Source organism: Tiliqua scincoides, chromosome 2 (genome assembly GCF_035046505.1).
Source record: "Tiliqua scincoides isolate rTilSci1 chromosome 2, rTilSci1.hap2, whole genome shotgun sequence".
Classification (NCBI taxonomy): Eukaryota; Metazoa; Chordata; class Lepidosauria; order Squamata; family Scincidae; genus Tiliqua; species Tiliqua scincoides.
In genome coordinates this window covers 101,607,338-101,625,976 of record NC_089822.1, presented here as the reverse complement: position 1 = coordinate 101,625,976, position 18,639 = coordinate 101,607,338, and the positions used below count along the sequence as shown (strand labels likewise).

The 18,639-nt window shown below is 45.3% G+C and overlaps 1 protein-coding gene and 1 pseudogene across 1 annotated transcript in view; both read left to right on the top strand.

The window, feature by feature from the left end:
- The window catches only part of CLCN1 (chloride voltage-gated channel 1), a 100,030-nt gene that overhangs the window by 79,098 nt on the left and 2,293 nt on the right, over nucleotides 1–18,639 (top strand). Inside the window, 11 exon segments of the mRNA XM_066612646.1 lie at nucleotides 428–512; nucleotides 2,695–2,844; nucleotides 4,321–4,390; nucleotides 5,450–5,560; nucleotides 5,680–5,893; nucleotides 8,742–8,875; nucleotides 12,030–12,247; nucleotides 12,744–12,849; nucleotides 13,197–13,276; nucleotides 15,260–15,298; nucleotides 17,756–17,860. Of these exon segments, the coding sequence (XP_066468743.1) occupies nucleotides 428–512; nucleotides 2,695–2,844; nucleotides 4,321–4,390; nucleotides 5,450–5,560; nucleotides 5,680–5,893; nucleotides 8,742–8,875; nucleotides 12,030–12,247; nucleotides 12,744–12,849; nucleotides 13,197–13,276; nucleotides 15,260–15,298; nucleotides 17,756–17,860 (1,312 nt within the window).
- On the top strand, nucleotides 18,155–18,269 carry LOC136642452 (5S ribosomal RNA; annotated as a pseudogene).

Genomic DNA, 18,639 nt, shown 5'->3' with positions numbered 1-18,639 from the left:
CATTATCTTTGTAGATGCTGCTGTTACACTTGAAAGAACCTGTATGTTGCTTCACTACAGGTTTTTCTGTGGAAGGTTGGAACTAGGTTTGCTTTTTCATAAGCCACGGGAATAAAGTTTGCTTGCTGGATCAGTGACCTTGCATTTAAAACACACTGATGTCTCAAAGCATCCCAATTTGCAACTTCCTTGAACTATAGTGCTGTGTCCTGGGTATTTCTCAGGAGTTGCCCACAGATTGCATATCAGCTTACAGAGGAAAGTCCAATTTCTGTTCATTAGAGCCCATGTTTGTTGCTCCTTTGAAAAGGTCCTGCCCGGCTCAGCCCTGTCTGTTTGGTGTGGCACTCCACCATCACAGTTCCCTTTAAGAGATGAGCGTACAATTTGGTCCACTGAACTTATATTTTTTTCCTATCTGTTTCAGTCGCCTTGTATATCCAGGAGTTATAACGTTCGTGATAGCATCTCTGACATTCCCCCCAGGCTTTGGACAGTTTATGGCTGGAGAGGTGAGAGCACTGTTGCACCCCTAAATGCTGCCTAACATCTCTTTCCCAGAATGGGGGGGGGGTGTCATTTTCTCAGCATGGGGATATGCTGGTATCTGCCTTCCAAACAGCAGCAGTTTACTCCAACCAAAAAAATATTTCATTTCCCTTATACACTTTTGGTCCTTGGCATCTGTGAGGGATCCATTCCTGGACCTCCTGCGGATACCAAACCCACGGATATGGAGATCTGCCGGTGGTAGTGGGGCTTCAGAGGACCACTGGACACGACCAGAAGTGCCTTCCATCCTGAGGTGTTCTGAAGTGCAGGGAGGTTGTGTGCTACCTTTGTGCCTCAGAAGGCCTCTTGAACACTTCTGGTTTTTTGTCAGACTGAATGTGCTTGTCAGAAGCCTTCCAGATGGCTTCTGAGGTGCAGAGAAGCTTCATGCAATCTCCTTGCACCACAGAAAGCCTCCAGAAGGTTTCTGACAGGCACTTCTAGTTTTTCATTAAACTAGATGCCTCCCAGATGCCCTCTGAAGCTCGGGGAGACTGTGCACAACCTCCCCATGCCGCAGAATACCTCCGGATCTGACTGGAAGGCACTGGCTGCATCCAGGAGGTCTGTTGAAGCCCTCCAGCCATGGATCAGCATCTGCAGTGAGTCAAATCCGCAGGTTCTGAAGGAGGGCCATTCTGTACTTGTGCTATCACTTGGCGGGGGTATAAACTGTACTTTGCTTTGTCCCCATACTGAGGAAAAAATAGTAGCTATCGTGTCTGCCATTCAGAAGGATACCCTGTTCCTGCACAGGAAGAAAAACTAGCCACTGTCTCCAGAATCGTTCTCGTTTTATCTCTCAAGCATCCCAAGAGAAATGGTAGCAAGGAATTGCCAAGTTGCTGCTGACTAAATGTGAGCTCCACAGCAGTAGGAGCATATCCAAATGCTGTAGATTAGTGACAAACTGCAAGGGCAAATGCACCCCCCCTTTCTTAGTACACAGAGTGGTAGTATGCATTGGCCTTTTATCTTACACTCAGTGAGCTTACAGAATCTGGCATTCCTGATTACAAGCCTTTCGTGTCTGAAGAACTGTTCCCGGTTGATTGGAGAACCCTGTCTGTAGTGGGGGGTGGGAGCTAAGGAGGAAGCTTAGATGTTGTGCATTATGGGAGGAATTGTTGAATACAGAACATGAAGTTCTTTCAGAAAAGACACCTGGCTGAAGCTTGGGCATTGCCTGAGTCAACCCAATTCTGCTGCCCCCGTGTCTTGCCGCCACTGCTTCCTTGCTCTTCCTAAACAGGAAGAGTAGAGCATACTGGGAGCTCCCTACCCTCTCCGTGCCCTCCTTTCCCACAGCTGGTGCTGCATGTGGAAGGAGGCAGTGCCAGAGCTCCTGGTAAAGACATTGGGCTCCAGATTGCCACACCTTCCTCTCCTTGCCCTCACCCAGCTGTTTCCCTAAGTAACTGGGGGCCCAATCCAGAGCTCGGTGCACCGGCTTACTGCCAGTGCACACTGTCGCAAACGTGCCGTAAGGACAATGTGGACTATCGCTGGCCCAGTCTTCTTCCCACTCACTCTCAGCAAGTTGGATGAGAGAGCTGACTGAAGTGGCCCAATGGGTGGTAGACAGGCATGTGGGGTAGATGGGGCACCCTTCATCAGTTTGCTGCTCCCCCCAGCTCAGTGTTTGATGCAAGCCTTTCAGTTGGGGTCATGGACGGGCAGGCCTTGTCTGGAATGGTACAAAGACCTTCTGCCATTCTCAGCTAAACATAAACAGGGCTGTGACTGTATACTGTGGTTCTGCAGGAGTACAGAAAAGTGGCAATATGTAGTACAGGCTGCAGAATTTGGGTCCTGTGCCTTCAGGTTTCATTTAAAAAAAAACAAAAAAAAACCCTAACCTATCTACACTTCAGGGTTGTAAAGTTATGCTTGAAAGAATTTTGGTGCTGTCTCCACCTCAGAAGCCAGAGAATGCAAAATAGGAAAAATTATGCAAATTCTCTCAGCTTACATAATTTATATTGAGCACAGCGAGGTTTGCTTTTGCTGAATTTGATTTATCTCAACATTATGGGATTGTGTGTGTTTAAATGTGTGTACACACACAGCTCCAAGAAAATGTGTTTTTTTTCCCCCCTTAGTTGTGAGAGACAGGTTTCTTATTGCTTTCTCTCATTGCAGTTGATGCCTAGGGAAGCCATCAGCACCCTTTTTGATAACTTCACTTGGGTAAAGCACACAGACGACCCCCAGCTCCTGGGAAAGTCTGCAGTTTGGATCCATCCTAATGTCAGTGTGTTTGTCATCATCCTTCTCTTCTTCCTCATGAAGGTAGGGAGTCTGCCTGACTGTGCCTGGTATCCATTTTCCTCTCTGGCAGCAGATTACTCTGAATTCCTCAATTCCTAGAGAAGTGATTCAATTAGGTGGATTTTTTTTTTTAACCTCTAAAGCCAGATACTTTTTTTTGCCTAGGCCAGCTGGATTGGTTTTAGTGAAGGGTAGTATAAAATATCTGACATTGTGATTCACCCTGCAGGAGAGCATTCAGTGATACCATGATTGCTTCCAGACTAGTCATTTACTCTAGAATAGACATAGTTTGTTCATTCATCTTTACCGAGGCCAAAGATGACATTATTGTGGAACAACTGCATTCCAATATTCTCAGTGGTGTTAACCAGTCTTTTTTTTTTCTCAGACCTGGTTTGTGCACTTCTTTTTGTTTTAAAATGCGATTGCAGCTCTTGTCTGTTCAGTACAGATGAGCAAACACTACTGAGGTTTTCCAAGGTTACTATCCCTTATCTATAACATTTTCTATGCCCTTTTCTTTTCAAGTGACTAATTAACTGTTTGCTGTTCACTCACAGTCGCAACTTGGCCCTTATCTAGTCAATTCTTGTTCCCTGTGGGAACTGGTTTCCTTATAATTATAATTTATATAGCTCCCTCAGTGTACATGGCACTTTACAGCAGATGAGATGGTGGTTTACTCTTTGCAGCATGAACTTTTATTAATTCTTGTGAAAGAAAAGGGGCAGGCAGGAAGTCAAGTGTGAAAGCAGCTTGCTGAAAAGCTGCACCTTAATTTCAGCTAACACCAGTTAGAAACTCCAAGCTTTTCTCTTTTTTTCTCTGTCTCATTCTTTTTTAATTCCAGCTGCAAACTGCTTCTCTCTCTCTCTCCCTCTCTCACTCACATACACGCACGCATGCACGCACCTACCCCACCCCTACTGAGCATGGGTCCAAGACCCCACCTTGCAAAAGTCTTGTCCTTTTAAGAAAACATCCAAGGTCGCTGGGAATCATATGTTTCTTTTGTCTAATCTGTCAGTCTTGTCACAAAACACTTGAGGTAAAACCACATGGAGAGAGACCAATTTAAGGTAAAACAAAGCCCAAACCCATAACGGTATATATGCATTCATCGTTTATGCGCACAGAAGGACAGAAAACAAATTTAGAACAGATATTTGGACATTCTACAAATTGTTTTTCAGACCAGGGAGGAAGAGACACGAAGGAACTCAGAGGGGCAGGGAATGTGCTGATGGGGCCTGCACTGCAGTAGCTCTTGGGTTGTGCAGATTGGTTTGGAGTGATTACACCTGCTCACACCCTTGGGTGTGAATGAATTGCCCTCATTGTTTTTTTTTTTACTCCTCAAAGTCTGTAACTCCACTGCTCCTGTCTGGCATCTATCAAGCTCCCCCTCAGATTATTTCTGGTCAAGTTCAGTGGAGCTATAAAGGAGGCCAGTGTCCACATGTTAATCTTTGCTGCCTGTCACCTCTGTCCTAGTTCTGGATGTCTGTCGTCGCCACTACCATGCCGATTCCCTGTGGAGGCTTCATGCCTGTGTTTGTGCTGGGTGAGTTTCAGTCTTTTCCTGGGGCCTCTCAGAGTAGGATTTTCATAGGCTGCGACCGTGACATAGAAGTTGAGGGTGCTTCTGTGAGGCTAGTGTGGCCTGGCTCCTCTCCCCTCACATGCCTATTAGGGAATCCATTAATACTTCAGCTAGTCATCAGCTGCTCTTTCCCTCCTCCTCATACTCTAGTCCAGGGGTGTCCAATGTTTTTGGCAGGAGGGCCACATCATCTCTCTGACACTGTCGGGGGCCAGGGAAAAAAAGAATTAATTTACATTTAAAATTTGAATAAATTTACATATGTTTACATAAATTAATATATTAAAGATGAACTTGTATGAATTAATGAAGGTCTTGCAATAGCTCAAGGCCTATAAAAGGCTGGCCTTTCCTTTGCTGCTGCTACTGCATCACAGACGTGAAACAGCAAGCAGTAGAGGAAGCTCCCATCCCACAGCTCATGCGAGTGGTCAAACAGTTGCCCTCACGCTGAGAACAGTTGCGTCAGGCCAGTGTGGGCTCCAACAAATCTCTGGAGGGCCAGAGACTCATTGGAGACTGGGGGTTCCCTGAGGGCCACATTGAGAGGCCTCGAGGGCCGCAAGTGGCCCCAGGGCCGGGGGTTTGGGCACCCCTGCTCTAGCCACTTCCCACAACTCACAAATGCTGCCCTGTATGGCCACTGGTCACTCATTTGGCTCCAATGTAAACGCCTTTGACTAATTAAGGCACATGCAGTTTGTCAGAACATGAATTCAGGTTTTCAAACATCAGGTCACTTCCTTAAAGCTGAGGGGTAGGCTTATTACCCCAGGAGTGGCAGTAAGCTCATTGCTTGTTCTCCCTGAAGTTTAAGGACAGTGGTTGCTCAAACCCTGTGTTGGCATCTCCCAGTTACCTCTTTGCCAACCCATGACTGTTGAGTATGCACCTTCTAGCAATTCTGGAGACTAGTATTCTGTATGTTGTTAACAAATTTGACACAGCACATATACCAAAGGAATGGCTACCTTTTCTGGGCCTGTGGCTATTAACCAGCAGCCTTGTGATGGCTTTCAGGAGCTGCCTTTGGACGCCTGATTGGTGAAATCATGGCCTGGCTTTTCCCTGATGGGATTCTATTTGATGGCATTGTTTACAAAATTCTGCCTGGAGGCTATGCAGTGATTGGTGAGTCTGCATCTCTTTTGGTATAATTGGAAGCTTTCATTTACATTGCCTCAGCTGTGGCTGCAGTCCATGTGATACTAGTTTTCTTCCTCTTTCTCCTTATCTTGTAATTGGGAAAGGAGCTGCAGCTTTGACAGGTGCGGTGAGCCACACGGTGTCCACGGCAGTGATTTGCTTTGAACTCACTGGTCAGATCGCCCACATCTTGCCCATGATGGTGGCTGTCATCCTTGCCAACATGGTGGCTCAGAGTTTGCAGCCCAGCCTGTATGACAGCATTATCCAAGTGAAGAAGCTGCCCTACCTGCCTGACTTGGGCTGGAATCAAATCAGGTACAGGGCTCTGTGGGAGGGGCTGCAAAGAAAGAAACAGAGTAAGAGAGGATGAGATGATAAAAAGGGGGTGGGAGACATTCCACCTTCTAAGAAACAGAGCAGAAACCAAGTTGGGTGGGATGGAAAATTGGAAGAGGATGGGAAATTTACATTGACCATAATCCTCAAGCTGTTTGTCACTTAAGTCAAAGTCAGCACCCAAAGTATATTTCTGATTTATAACTAGTATGTTCCGTGGTTATAGTTTAAACCAGTGATATTCAACATTTTTCATCTCATGGCACACTGACAAAGTGCTAAAATTGTCACAGCACACCATCAGTTTTTTTTTACCATTGACAGGGCATACCATGCTGCTGTAGAGGGCTCAAATTCCCCAATTGCCCTACTAATAATTGATCCTCCCTGAAGTTCTGTGGCATGCCTACGGACCATCCACGGCACACCAGTGTGCCATGGCACAGTGGTTGAAAATCACTGGTTTAAACACTTTGCATCATGATGTTATAGCACCATTCCCTTGCATGTGAGCAAGCTGAGGCTGCAATCCTATAACACTTTCCTGGGAGTAAGCCTCATGGAGCACAATGGTACTTACTTCTGAGTAGACATGAATAGGTTTGTGCTGTGAGGGTCAGTCCAGAGAAGATGGCAACATTAATGGCATGCAGTCCAATCAGTGTGGAAGGTATCACTTTCCTGTTGTGGATGGCACTGCACTTCCTCTGAAGCAGGGGTGTCCAAAGTTTTTGGCAGAAAGGCCACATCATCTCTGACACTGTGTCAGGGGCCGGGGGGGGGGAATTAATTTACATTTAAAATTTGAATAAATTTACATAAGTTTACATAAATGAATATATTAATGATGAACTTATATGAATGAATGAAGGTCGTGAAATAGCTCAAGGCCTATAAAAGGCCTTGCACAAAGCAAAGCTGGCTTTCCTTTAGAACATAACATAAGAACATAAGAACAGCCCCACTGGATCAGGCCATAGGCCCATCTAGTCCAGCTTCCTGTATCTCACAGCGGCCCACCAAATGCCCCAGGGAGCACACCAGATAACAAGAGCCCTCATCCTGCTGCCCTCCCTTGCATCTGGCATTCTGACATAACCCATTTCTAAAATCAGGAGGTTGCGCACACACATCATGGCTTGTACCCCATAATGGATTTTTCCTCCAGAAACTTGTCCAATCCCCTTTTAAAGGCGTCTAGGCTAGACGCCAGCACCACATCCTGTGGCAAGGAGTTCCACAGACCAATCACACGCTGAGTAAAGAAATATTTTCTTTTGTCTGTCCTAACCCGCCCAACACTCAATTTTAGTGGATGTCCCCTGGTTCTGATATTATGTGAGAGTGTAAAGAGCATCTCCCTATCCACTCTGTCCATCCCCTGCATAATTTTGTATGTCTCAATCATGTCCCCCCTCAGGCGTCTCTTTTCTAGGCTGAAGAGGCCCAAACGCCGTAGCCTTTCCTCATAAGGAAGGTGCCCCAGCCCCTTAATCATCTTAGTCGCTCTCTTTTGCACCTTTTCCATTTCCACTATGTCTTTTTTGAGATGCGGCGACCAGAACTGGACACAATACTCCAGGTGTGGCCTTACCATAGATTTGTACAACGGCATTATAATACTAGCCGTTTTGTTCTCAATACCCTTCCTAATGATCCCAAGCATAGAATTGGCCTTCTTCACTGCCGCCGCACATTGGGTCGACACTTTCATCGACCTGTCCACCACCACCCCAAGATCTCTCTCCTGATCTGTCACAGACAGCTCAGAACCCATCAGCCTATATCTAAAGTTTTGATTTTTTGCCCCAATGTGCATGACTTTACACTTACTGACATTGAAGCGCATCTGCCATTTTGCTGCCCATTCTGTCAGTCTTTGTTGCCGCAACTGCATCACAGACGTGAAACAGCAAGCAGGGGAGGAAGCCCTCATCCCACAGCTCACACGAGAGGTCAAACAGTCGCCCTCACGCTGAGAGCAGTTGCACTGGGCCAGTGCGGCCTCCAACAAGTGTTTTTCATCAACCTCACCTGATACAGGTGCCAAGATGATTCATAGAAAAAGTTGACTTGGCCACTATTAAACACGCCTGACAGCACAATCCTATGCTTGTCTCTTCAGAGGCAAGTCCCATTCTGCTTACTATGGCTTATTCTCAGGAAAGTGTATAGGATTGCAGCCTCGATAACCTCCAGGTTGGACTGTGGGAACAGTCTCTGTGTTGGTTTGAATTGAAGACTGTCTGGAAATGTCACCTGGCTCAGAATGTGTTGGCCTATTTATTAGTTGGGTGAGCCATAGGGAGCGTATTACATCTGGGCTACTTCATTGTTCCCTGTTAACTTTTTGGTGCAATCTAAAGTGCTGGTCTGGACCTTAAAAGCCCCAGTGGCCTGTGTCCAAGGCAATTCAGGGAATTCATCCCCAGATGCCAGCACTAGTTTGATGTCAGGCTGGCTGCCGCAAAGGGCAAGGCTTTTTCCATAGAGGCACCCTAATTATGGAACTTCCTCCCTACAGAAGTTTCAATATTCAATATTTTTTCAGTGTTCAATGTTATTTTTCAGCTCTGTAATGACTATTTTATTGTGGTGGATGTTTGGAGCTGTTCAGGTGGAATTGCTGGTGCTATGGATTTTACTTTTTTTTTTTAAAGGTGTATTTAAAAGTTGTTCTTTTTTAAAAGTCATTTTTTATTGTTGGAGTTTATTGTAATTGTATCTGTTGTTAGCTGCCCTGAAGAGAATATAAATTCCAATGATTGAATTCCCCTCTGTTCTGTTTACTCACTCCTTTTTTAAAAAAATTTGCTCCCTACTCAAGCAAATACAATATCTTCGTTGAAGATATTATGGTGTGTGATGTACAGTTCATCTCCTCTAATTGCAAGTACCGGGATCTGCAGACCTTACTCCAAAGTAGTACTGTCAAGACCTTTCCTGTGGTGGATTCACCAGGTGAGCTGTGTGGGGAATTAGACCCACTCTTATGCTGCATGACTTGGGTGTATTAATGCAGCCTTACCAACAGATTCCAGGGGTTAGATCCCTGGCTCCACTTTGCCCACCCCATTTTTCCTCTTCTCCTCCTCTGCCTAAATAGTGCAGTACTGCATTCCCTAGAGTGGCATACCCACCAGCTAATGTTTGCTGACATGGTATGTATGTACCCATTTAAAGCGGAAGAGAGTGGCTTAGGTGTAGCAAATGGTATAGAGACTGAAATTGCAGGGTAAAGAGATCAGACACTGCATTTCTGGGACCTATTTGGGACTGAAGTCACTTTGAAAAGGATGTGTTTTGGTTCATATTCTCTACCATGCACCTAGAGGTGAGGGAGGTCTTTGAAGCAGCTGTCAGGTCTTGAAATAGTCTTATAAGCATGTACTGTGGTGGCATCTGCCACTGGGAAGCATGGAAATGTAGTGCCTACATTTCCTGGCATCTCTGATGGATACTAATGTGAGCATACACAGCAGCATATCTGCCTGAAACTTGAGCTGCTGAATCTTCCCACCCTCCCTTTCTCCTCCAGTTGTAAGTTTGGGAAAGGGGTGAGACAATAGCTGCAAAGAAGGCTTGTGGTACTGTTGAGCAGGTATCTAGGCCAAAGAACAGTGTGCAGTTATTCTGTGGCAAAATGTATCCATGAGTCACATCCATGAGCATCAACCCATGCACGATTTGTGACCACATTTTCCCTGCAATCTGGAATCTTCATCACAGAAGCTGTGCTGGTCTCTCTTCTGGCACTGCCAAACAGCCTTTGGCAGATGTCCTGTATCTGCTTGTATCCCAGCAGCACTTACCTGCCAATAGGAGAGGAGTTTGCCCTGCGGGCTTGCCCTTCTGGAGACAGAAAACTTCCTGGTTCAGGCATCTCATGTGTTTGACCACTCCAGCTTTCATAGGGAAGTTTTTTCCCCCCCTCGTTGGTCAGTTCTGTTCTTTAATCAAGAAGAATTGATGAGGTGGGGTTCCATCTCACTTCCTCTGATGACTAAAAATTCATGGATATTGAGAACCACTTGAGCTTTCCTATATGTTTGAAACCCACATGGAAAATCTGGAACTCACAGAATAAAAAGTAAAAAAGGTACTTGGCTTATTCTGTGGGAAAACACTCACGGATGAGGAAACTCAAGTGGGTTTTGCATCCAAATGTGTATTTATTCCTTGGAAAATGTCCATTTCCATTTGGGTTTTTGCATGACTGTTCTGAGCTTTGGCCTCATTGTGTTTCTGATCACAGATCAGGAATAGGATGGGACACTAGTTGCAAGGTTAAAACAAATTTGCATATTTCAGAAGATGTTCTTCAAATTTATCTGTGTGTTTTTTTTAAAATTAATCTGTCTTAATAGACCCAGTACCAATTTGGCAGTCAAACAGTCAAAAGGAAAAAAAAGGTGGTTTCATAACTAAAATAATCTGTGATTAATTCAACATAGCTCTTGTAAAAAATAAAAATAAAAAGCACTGGCAATGGCCCTTAGAACTCAGCTAATTCTGATCTGAATTTCCTATCTCAGTCTTGCATTTATCAGATATGGGGGGGGGGGGAAACCAAGCTAAAATTAGTGTTGAGCTGAAACTATTCAGATATTTCAGGCTTGATGTCACATGTCAGAAGATCTTCTCCATTTTGGGGGGGGAGGGGAGGTTGATCTCAGTGTTTTGTTAACCAGTGGGGGGGGGGGATGACCACTGCACATGACCTGAGGGGGCTGTGCCGTCCTTCCAATCCCAGGGAAGAACTGGCTTGCAGATTATACGCTTCCTGAGTGAAACAATTCATCACACTAAGTTGCCTAGTCTTGTTGAAAGGACAAGTGTTAATGCAAGAACAACTGAAACTCACCAAAATTTGGCTTAGGTCTAAGAAAGAATTTCTGCCTGGTAAGTCATGTGAAGCACACATAAGTATGGGACCTTGTGCTGCCCTTTATCATACCATGAGAAAGGCTGATGGAGGGGGTGAGGAAACTTGGCAAGAGGAAGGGGGAACTGCAGCAGAAGGCCTTGGCAGTGGAGATTGGTCATCTTCCACTTGGCATTAAGGACAGGCGTTTTGTGTGGGAGCACAGGAGGCAACTGCAGAGCCAATGACAAATATAAGGTGGGCTCAGCAGCTGCTGTTCTGTGTGGGAATCTCACCAAAGATCTGAAAAGCTGGGGGGGGGGCCCACTGGAGAAATATATTTTTCTGGTATATTTTGGGAAGGATTGCACATGTCACGTCATGAGCAGAGTGCTGGGTTGAGAGCTATGAATTAGGTTGTGCTGCTTCAAGAAGCCCTGACTAAGAGAAGAGGGCTTTGTAGGAATTCTAGGAGGTGGAGAAAACAGCTTGTCATGCCAGCAAGTATTGACTCCAAACCGAAGCTTCTTAGGTTTCACCTTTTCCTATCCAACCCAGCTATAGCTGGTAAAGGACACTGATTCTGGCAAAAATTTGTAATAGCTTGTATTTAAATTTTCCACTTTCAAAGAACACTTTTCATAATGATTGGTTTGCTATGGAACCCCAAAAACATGTAGAGGATTCTGAGGTCTGTCATAAGGACATGCTCAGTTCTTTTGCAGTGCAGTGGCCAGACCTGCTGGAACTCCACATTAATGAAGTGCTCTTCATTCTTCATTCTTTTCAATTGTTCTATCTGATGTGGCAGACCAGCAATCTTTTTCCAACCTGCCAAAGACCGGTACCATATTGGTGCCATATTATTGTATTCACGTAGTCTTGGGCATCTTCAAAGATTATTAAATTTATTGTGGCACACTCAATCACAAGAAAAGAATCTTGCTCATCAGATAGAACTGATGGAGCCTGCATCTGAGGCCTGGGAGGGGGCGGGACCAGCGGCACATGTCATATCCAAACCCCCTTCCTGGTCCTAATCAGCCTACACAGATCATCACGGACTTGTACCAGTGATACTGCTGGTACAGGTCTGAGTTGAACCATTGCGGTTGCTGAGCTTACCCAGGGGCAAGGGGACAAGTACTGTTGCCACTGCATTGCCATGTGTGGATTTAGGTGAGATTGGGCTGTTAGACAATTGAGCTGCCCAAGAGGTCTTATGTTTCTTTCTTTCATGCTTTCCTGTAGAGTCCATGATCCTCTTGGGCTCAGTGGAGCGACCAGAGCTCCAGGCCCTTCTGCTCAGGCACCTCAGCCCAGAGAGACGCCTACACCTCACCAAGGAGAAGCAGCAGAAGCTGGCTGGGTCACCGTATGATGGGCGCACCAAAGGCCAGCAGCCCTCATGGGATCGTGAATCTTTTGCTTTTGTTGATGAGATTGAAGATGAAGAGGAGAAGGTCCAGGTAGAGGAAGGAGGCAGAAATGAATAGGAGTGGGGGAGCTTATAAGAAAAAGAAATTGAAAGAGAGGAAAAGGAATTATTATTAAGAAGATCGTTTGTATACCACTTTTTAACAAACAAAATTATCAGAGCAGTTTACAGAGGAAAAAATGAGAAGATAACGAAAGGTGAGGTGTTAATATGGGAGAGTGGTTAGGAAGATGATATGTACTATTCACCAGTACAGGAGAGAAAAGGCAGAGGGAGATGATATACTGACCTGGAGGCCCTTGCTTGATGTCTCACCTCAGCTGCAATCTCATGAGACAAGTCCTGAATTTCAGCCTAGGCCTCCCTTCACCAGCCCTGTCAGCAAAATCCGGATAATAATACTGACTACAGGGCCCACGTAGGAATTACTGAAATTATGTATGTGCCACAGGAGTTGGGCAAAGCACTGTATCAACAGAGTATTAAAAGAAATGCTGGACCTTGTTTCCTTCTTATTTCTCTTGTAGCTGCCTCAGCAGCCTGTGTTGGCCTCCAGTCATCCAGAAGAACCCAATGGCCCAGTGATTCCTCACAAGCCATTGCCAGAGGCCCCAACCACTCGGGAAACTCCAGGTACAGCAACTTCAGTGGAGATAGTCATTCCCCACATTTGGCTGTGGGCCACCATGTGTTGAGTAATAAAAAAACCCAGGTGTTGGACACATGTGTGCGAACCAGTCTCTGTAGAGTTCTGCCATAAGGAACACTCTACAGACCATCTTCCAGTACTGTCTGCAGTGTTCTGTTTTTTTTCTTTTTTTTTGCTCCTTCAGAAATAAAACGTGATTGACTGATCTCTGTCTAGTTAGTATTCAGTATTTGTCTGGCCTGGTTTATGGAAGAGAAGAGCACTGCTGCTTGGCAATCCAGACTCCCAGGCATTTTTTGCTCTTTCCTTCCTTGTCCTTCCTTTCCCACAGGTCCTAGAATCAGGCACTTGAGGAGAATGGTGCAGCAGCTCTTGTGCCTTTACCACCCTCCACCTCAGACTACGGAGCAGGTGAGCAGCAACTCAATTGGGCCCAACCAATTTTCAGAAGAGAATTTTGATTGCTGTAGCTTAAGACAACAGCCTTTGTTGCCCTGAAAGTGGAAAACAGGCTAAGGAAATGAAGCACTCAAGTTCTCAAAGTAATGCTCCTGGAGTATGGGCATACATCTGTGGACCGAAAGCGAATGTCAGTGATGTCTAGGCCATGGGCGGGCAAACATTTTGGCAGGAGGACCGCATCATCTCTCTGTGTTGGGGGCTGGGAAAAAAGAATTAATTTACCTTTCAAATTTGAAGAAATTTACATAAATGAATATATTAGAGGTGGAACTTATATGAATGAATGAACTTTACTATGCTTATTTATAATACACATGAGAACTATAATATAGGCATGTAGAACCACATGAGAACTGTGAACTGTTTGCTACACACCTCTTGCACAGTGAAAACATACAGACCAAGCCAGAAACACATGGAGACATAAATTGTTCAGAGACAAGGGGGTGGGGTGGGGGGGGGTTGGGTTAAAATAATGTCCAGGGGAAAGCAGAAAACACATGAGACTATAAAAGGCCTTGCTCTTAACTCATCCCACAGCTTGCATCTGGTGGTTGTGACCAGCAGTTGTGGGCCAGCGAGGCTCCAACAGTCTCTGATGGACCAGAAGCTCATTGGAGGTTGTGGGCTACCTGTGGGCCAGATTGGGGGACCCCGAGGACTGCAAATGGCCAGTGGGTCAGGGTTTGCCCACCCCGGTCTAGGCCACCATCTTTATTCCATTTTTCATGATAGACTCACCCTCACAGAAACAGGGAAGCTTTTGAAGTGGCTACGACTGCTGGATTGTCAGGGATATAACTGGGGCTGTATACTTTTCATTTAAAATGTTCTGAGGCAACACAACGCAAATTCTATGTCCAGAAAAGCCACATTTTGCAACTAAATTTGCATCTCTCTGCTTATTTTACCTAATTTGTTAGGCAGAGGGGGAGATGAGCAGGACTGGCTCAAGCTATTTTTGGGAGAGGCCATGTGGTAGAGTACATGCTTTGCTTGCAGAAGTTACCAGGTTCAATCCCTAGTGTCTCCAGGTTGGATATACCCATCTGAAGTCTTCATGAGCTGCTATCAATCATTGTAGATCAGGGATTTTCAACTGCTTTGCCATTGGTGTGTCGCAAATGGTCCACAGGTGTGCTGTGGGAGTTTGGAGGAGGGTCATTTGTTAGCAGGACCCTTGGACGTTGTGAGTCCCCTACTGATAGTGCAGTGTGCCTGTCAATTGACAAAAATGTGTGCCTTGACAATTTTAGTGCCTTGTCAGTGTGCCATGAGATGAAAAAGGTTGAAAATTGCTGAATTAGATGGACTGATGGTTTGAGAAGGCAACTTCCAATGTAATTCACCCCTACCCCGCTGCAACCTGTCGCATGCAAAGAGTGGCACATGTTTCCCATTGCAACTCCTTTCTCTTGTATGGAGCAAGAGAAAAGACTGCAACTGAAGGATAAACAAATGTTTTGCTTCAGGGCCCTGGGACAGGAGGGGAGATTTATTTTTCACTTTTGAGAAATTTCCCCGTTCGCTTGGAGCTTCTAGAACTCTGCTAGACCAGGAACAGTCTGTGGTATCTGCTTGCAATGGGGGCAAGGAATCAAAGCTCCCTCTCCCAGACGGAATCCAGTTGTGGTTTCTGGAGTTCACAATACATTTTCAAGCTTATCTTTGCAACCATAAAGGCTAGAAATTGGATTAAAAATTTTTTTTGAAACAAAGATATGCTCAGGAGTTTTGATTCTGTAGCCACAGAAAACACAACATCATGTATTTTCTCTTCATTTGTGTGGAGTCGCAGGATACACACAGATCCCTGGATATAACTGAGACTTACTGGGGAAGAGACAGTAATTCTTCTGCCCTGATCATCTGCTGTGGAATTCAGGCTTGATCTTTGTTCTGAACTTCAGATCTGTTTTCTGTTCCCCTCAGGCTTCAGCAGAAGTTGAAGACCCAATGAAGCCAGAGGAGGTAGGTCTGGAACAGGGTAGGGATGTGGAGAGTCCTGGTGAGGTTCCCAACCCCAACCAGTTATGGGTCAACAGATTTCTACAAAATTCATGACATTGTTTTGGAGGGAGGGGGAAATAACATTTCTTGTTGTATTTCTTGTTAATTGCAGCTGATAAAATATTGGGAACACTGCTTTTTGATGTCAGAGATTTTAGTTTATACTGGAATCTTCAGATCAATCTCTTTCTCATGAATGTGTGGAATGGTTCTGTTTTGCTTTTTTTCGCATGGAAAAGTGCCCATGAACCGGAGACTAATATTATATATTGTGAGCAAGGATGGACCTAAATGTTCTTCTATCCCAGATGGAAAATACGCACACAGACACCGCACACCCAGTGAAAAAATATATATAGTATATTTAGTAATTGACAAAGTTCCACTCTTCAACAGCACCCCAAAATAGCCACCTTGCTCTGCCTCATGTTAGAGAGAGCCTTTGTATCCTTGCAGTAGTACCATGAAATGTATCATTTCTGACTTGATTTGTAATTGGCTCTTCTCTTTCGTATCTGTTGCCATTTCCTAGAGAAGGATTTATTGCTTCTGTTTTGCAAGACTTGAGGACCTTGCTGTAGAAAGCTGTCCCTTCATTCTTCCTCAACTACTGTGATTGTCATTCACACAACACCATTAACGTGCCCGAAAAGCAGTGCACACAAGGATAGTTCCCTGCCACAACTTACCATTTTAAAATTCAACACGGTGGAAGTCTACAGAAGGATATGGAAGGAAAGATAGAAAGAGGAAATCTGTAATTCAGTTAGGCCAAGGGTCAGACTACATGTGCACTTTCTACCCTTGTGTTTTTGCCTTGTTAAACCAAGAGTGCGAGGAGGGGGAGACATGTGAAATGGCAGCAGAGGGAGTAGATGACCTTTAGCATTTAGCTCCCAGCCCACGGTTATTATCCCAATCACACACACACCTTGCCACACTATAATTTTTTTTTTAAAGTTTGTCTCCTTTCAATTGACATCCAGTGGAAACTTTTTTTCATTAAAAAATACACCTCACATTAATTTCATTAAAAATAGTACAAAGCAAGGAGGGGGTATGATTGAAATAAAAACTCTGGTGGTGGTAAAATACTAACCCCCGGTCATGGTTCTGGTTTGTTACATGCCCTCCCATGTGCTGTTCTCTGCAAAACCAAAACAAAAAAAACCCATTCAGTCATGCATTTAGGATAACATCTGGTTTAACACTTAAGTGGTGAAGTCAAAAAGGTTGCAGAGAGCAGGCTGATTTTGAAGAGGAGTTGAAAGGAGAGAGAGAGAGAGAGAGAGAGAGGTGTTCTGGGAAGTATTTCCAGGCATAAAGGGCAAGGTGGAGAGGGTAGAGTTGTGGCGCTTGTACTGGACCGAAATGGTATGTGGGGTTAATTCCTGTTAGGTGTGCCTCCAGAGGAACAGGATATCTGATGCTGGAAGGGTTGGAGGGGGGACCTGTCCAGAGTGGCTCAAAGATGATAGAGCAAGGGTGGCCAATCTGCAGCACGTATGCCACTAGTGGCACATGGACACTTTCTGAGTGGCACACAAAAGTTGGCATTTTTTTTAAAACAACATTTAAATAATGAAGAAAGCACCACAGCAGTTTACAGTTTGTTTGATTTCTTTGCTACTCCTTATACAGCATGCCTTCAAGCTTCTGACATTGAAGTGGCACACTCAGATGGTCATAGCTACTCTGCTTGATTTGACCTGATTGGAAAATGGAGAGAAAGGTGGGGGGAAAAATGGTAGTCAAGAGAGAAAGTCAATAAGACAGATGCTAGAAAGCTGCATTCCGCTAACTGGCAGGTCACTTGCTTAACCTAAAAAGACCTGGGTTAAGGTCTTTAACCTAAAAAGACCTGGGAGGGCTGCGGAAAGCAGCAGGAGCTGAATAGCCTGAATAGCCAGGAGCAGAGATAGCCAATGAGATCAGCAAAGGCCAGAGGGCCCAACCGGGTGGAGATACATCCATGGGAAAATCATCCACAAAGAGAATCCTAGCTAAGATGGAGGGGGGCTGTGCAAAAGGGCAATGAATGCACCTTATATGGACTTCTGAAAAAGTCCTGCAGGGGAGAATAAAGGTCCATGTAGACCACCTTTCTGGCCCCGTCAGCAGTCAGCCTGATGTCTTTGGAAAGCCCCAAATAGGCAACAGCATTCCCGTGTTTCTTGTTCTGTACCTTCTGGCACTCTGAGGTATACTGCCCTTGATCTTGGAGGTTCTATTTAGCAGCTGTGGTGATCACTAAAAGAGATATTAAGTTGGAGCAGCACGTTCAAGATTCTCTGCATAAAAAGTAGCACATGATGTGCTGCAGGTTAGAGCATGCATGGTCGATGAGTGAAGGACAGCAGCAGTGTGAGAAAGGTGGGCATGCAAACCATGTGTGTGACCCCTTCTTTCCTGTGTCAGATAGAAGCTTGGGAGCAGAAGGAGCTGGAGGAAGATGTGTGCTTTGACAGCTGCCGCATAGATCCCTCACCCTTTCAGCTGGTGGAGAGGACGTCTTTACACAAGGTGGGCATCCATACTGTCACTTCCTGTATTTGCTCTCTTTTCTCCCTTCTCCCCACCCAGGCTTATTCCTGCTGCCACTCTCCAGTCGTGGGTTCTCTGAGTGTCTCCTGTTCAGCCTGCACACTATAGTCACTAAATCAAGAATGTAAGAGAGACTCTCCTGGGTCAGACTAAAAGGCCCATCCTGTCCAGCATCCTTTTTCCCACAGTGACCAACCAGAAGCCTTTGGAAACTCACAAGCAGGGCATGAAGGCCAGTAGCCCTGTCCTGCCATTGCTGCCCTCAATTGGTATTTCAAAGGCATGCCCTGCACATTCCTGATCTCGTCTGATCTCGGAAGCTAAGCAGGGTCAGGCCTGGTTAGTACTTGGATGGGAGACCGCCTGGGAATACCGGGTGCTGTAGGCTTAGACCAGAGTCTTTCGAGACTGAAGGTTGCCAACCAACTGGAGGTTATGGAGGAGTGCTTGACTGGTAGCCATTAATGGACGTCTCTTTCTCCATTAACTGTCTAATGGCCCAATCCTATCTCCAACCAGTTTATACTCTGCAGCTGTGTTGTGTGCAATATTGTGGTTGTGTGACCAGATGGTGCAGGTGTAAGTAAATTTTTTTTTACTTACCTCTCCGTAAACTGCCTGGCTGTCGTTGGGTCTCCTTGGACCTATGCCAGATCTTTTGGAGAGTCAGGATGGGTCCAACCTGGCATAGAATCCCAGCTGCTACCAAGATCTGCCCCACACCCAGACTGATCACCTGCTTCTCCTTATAGTTCCAT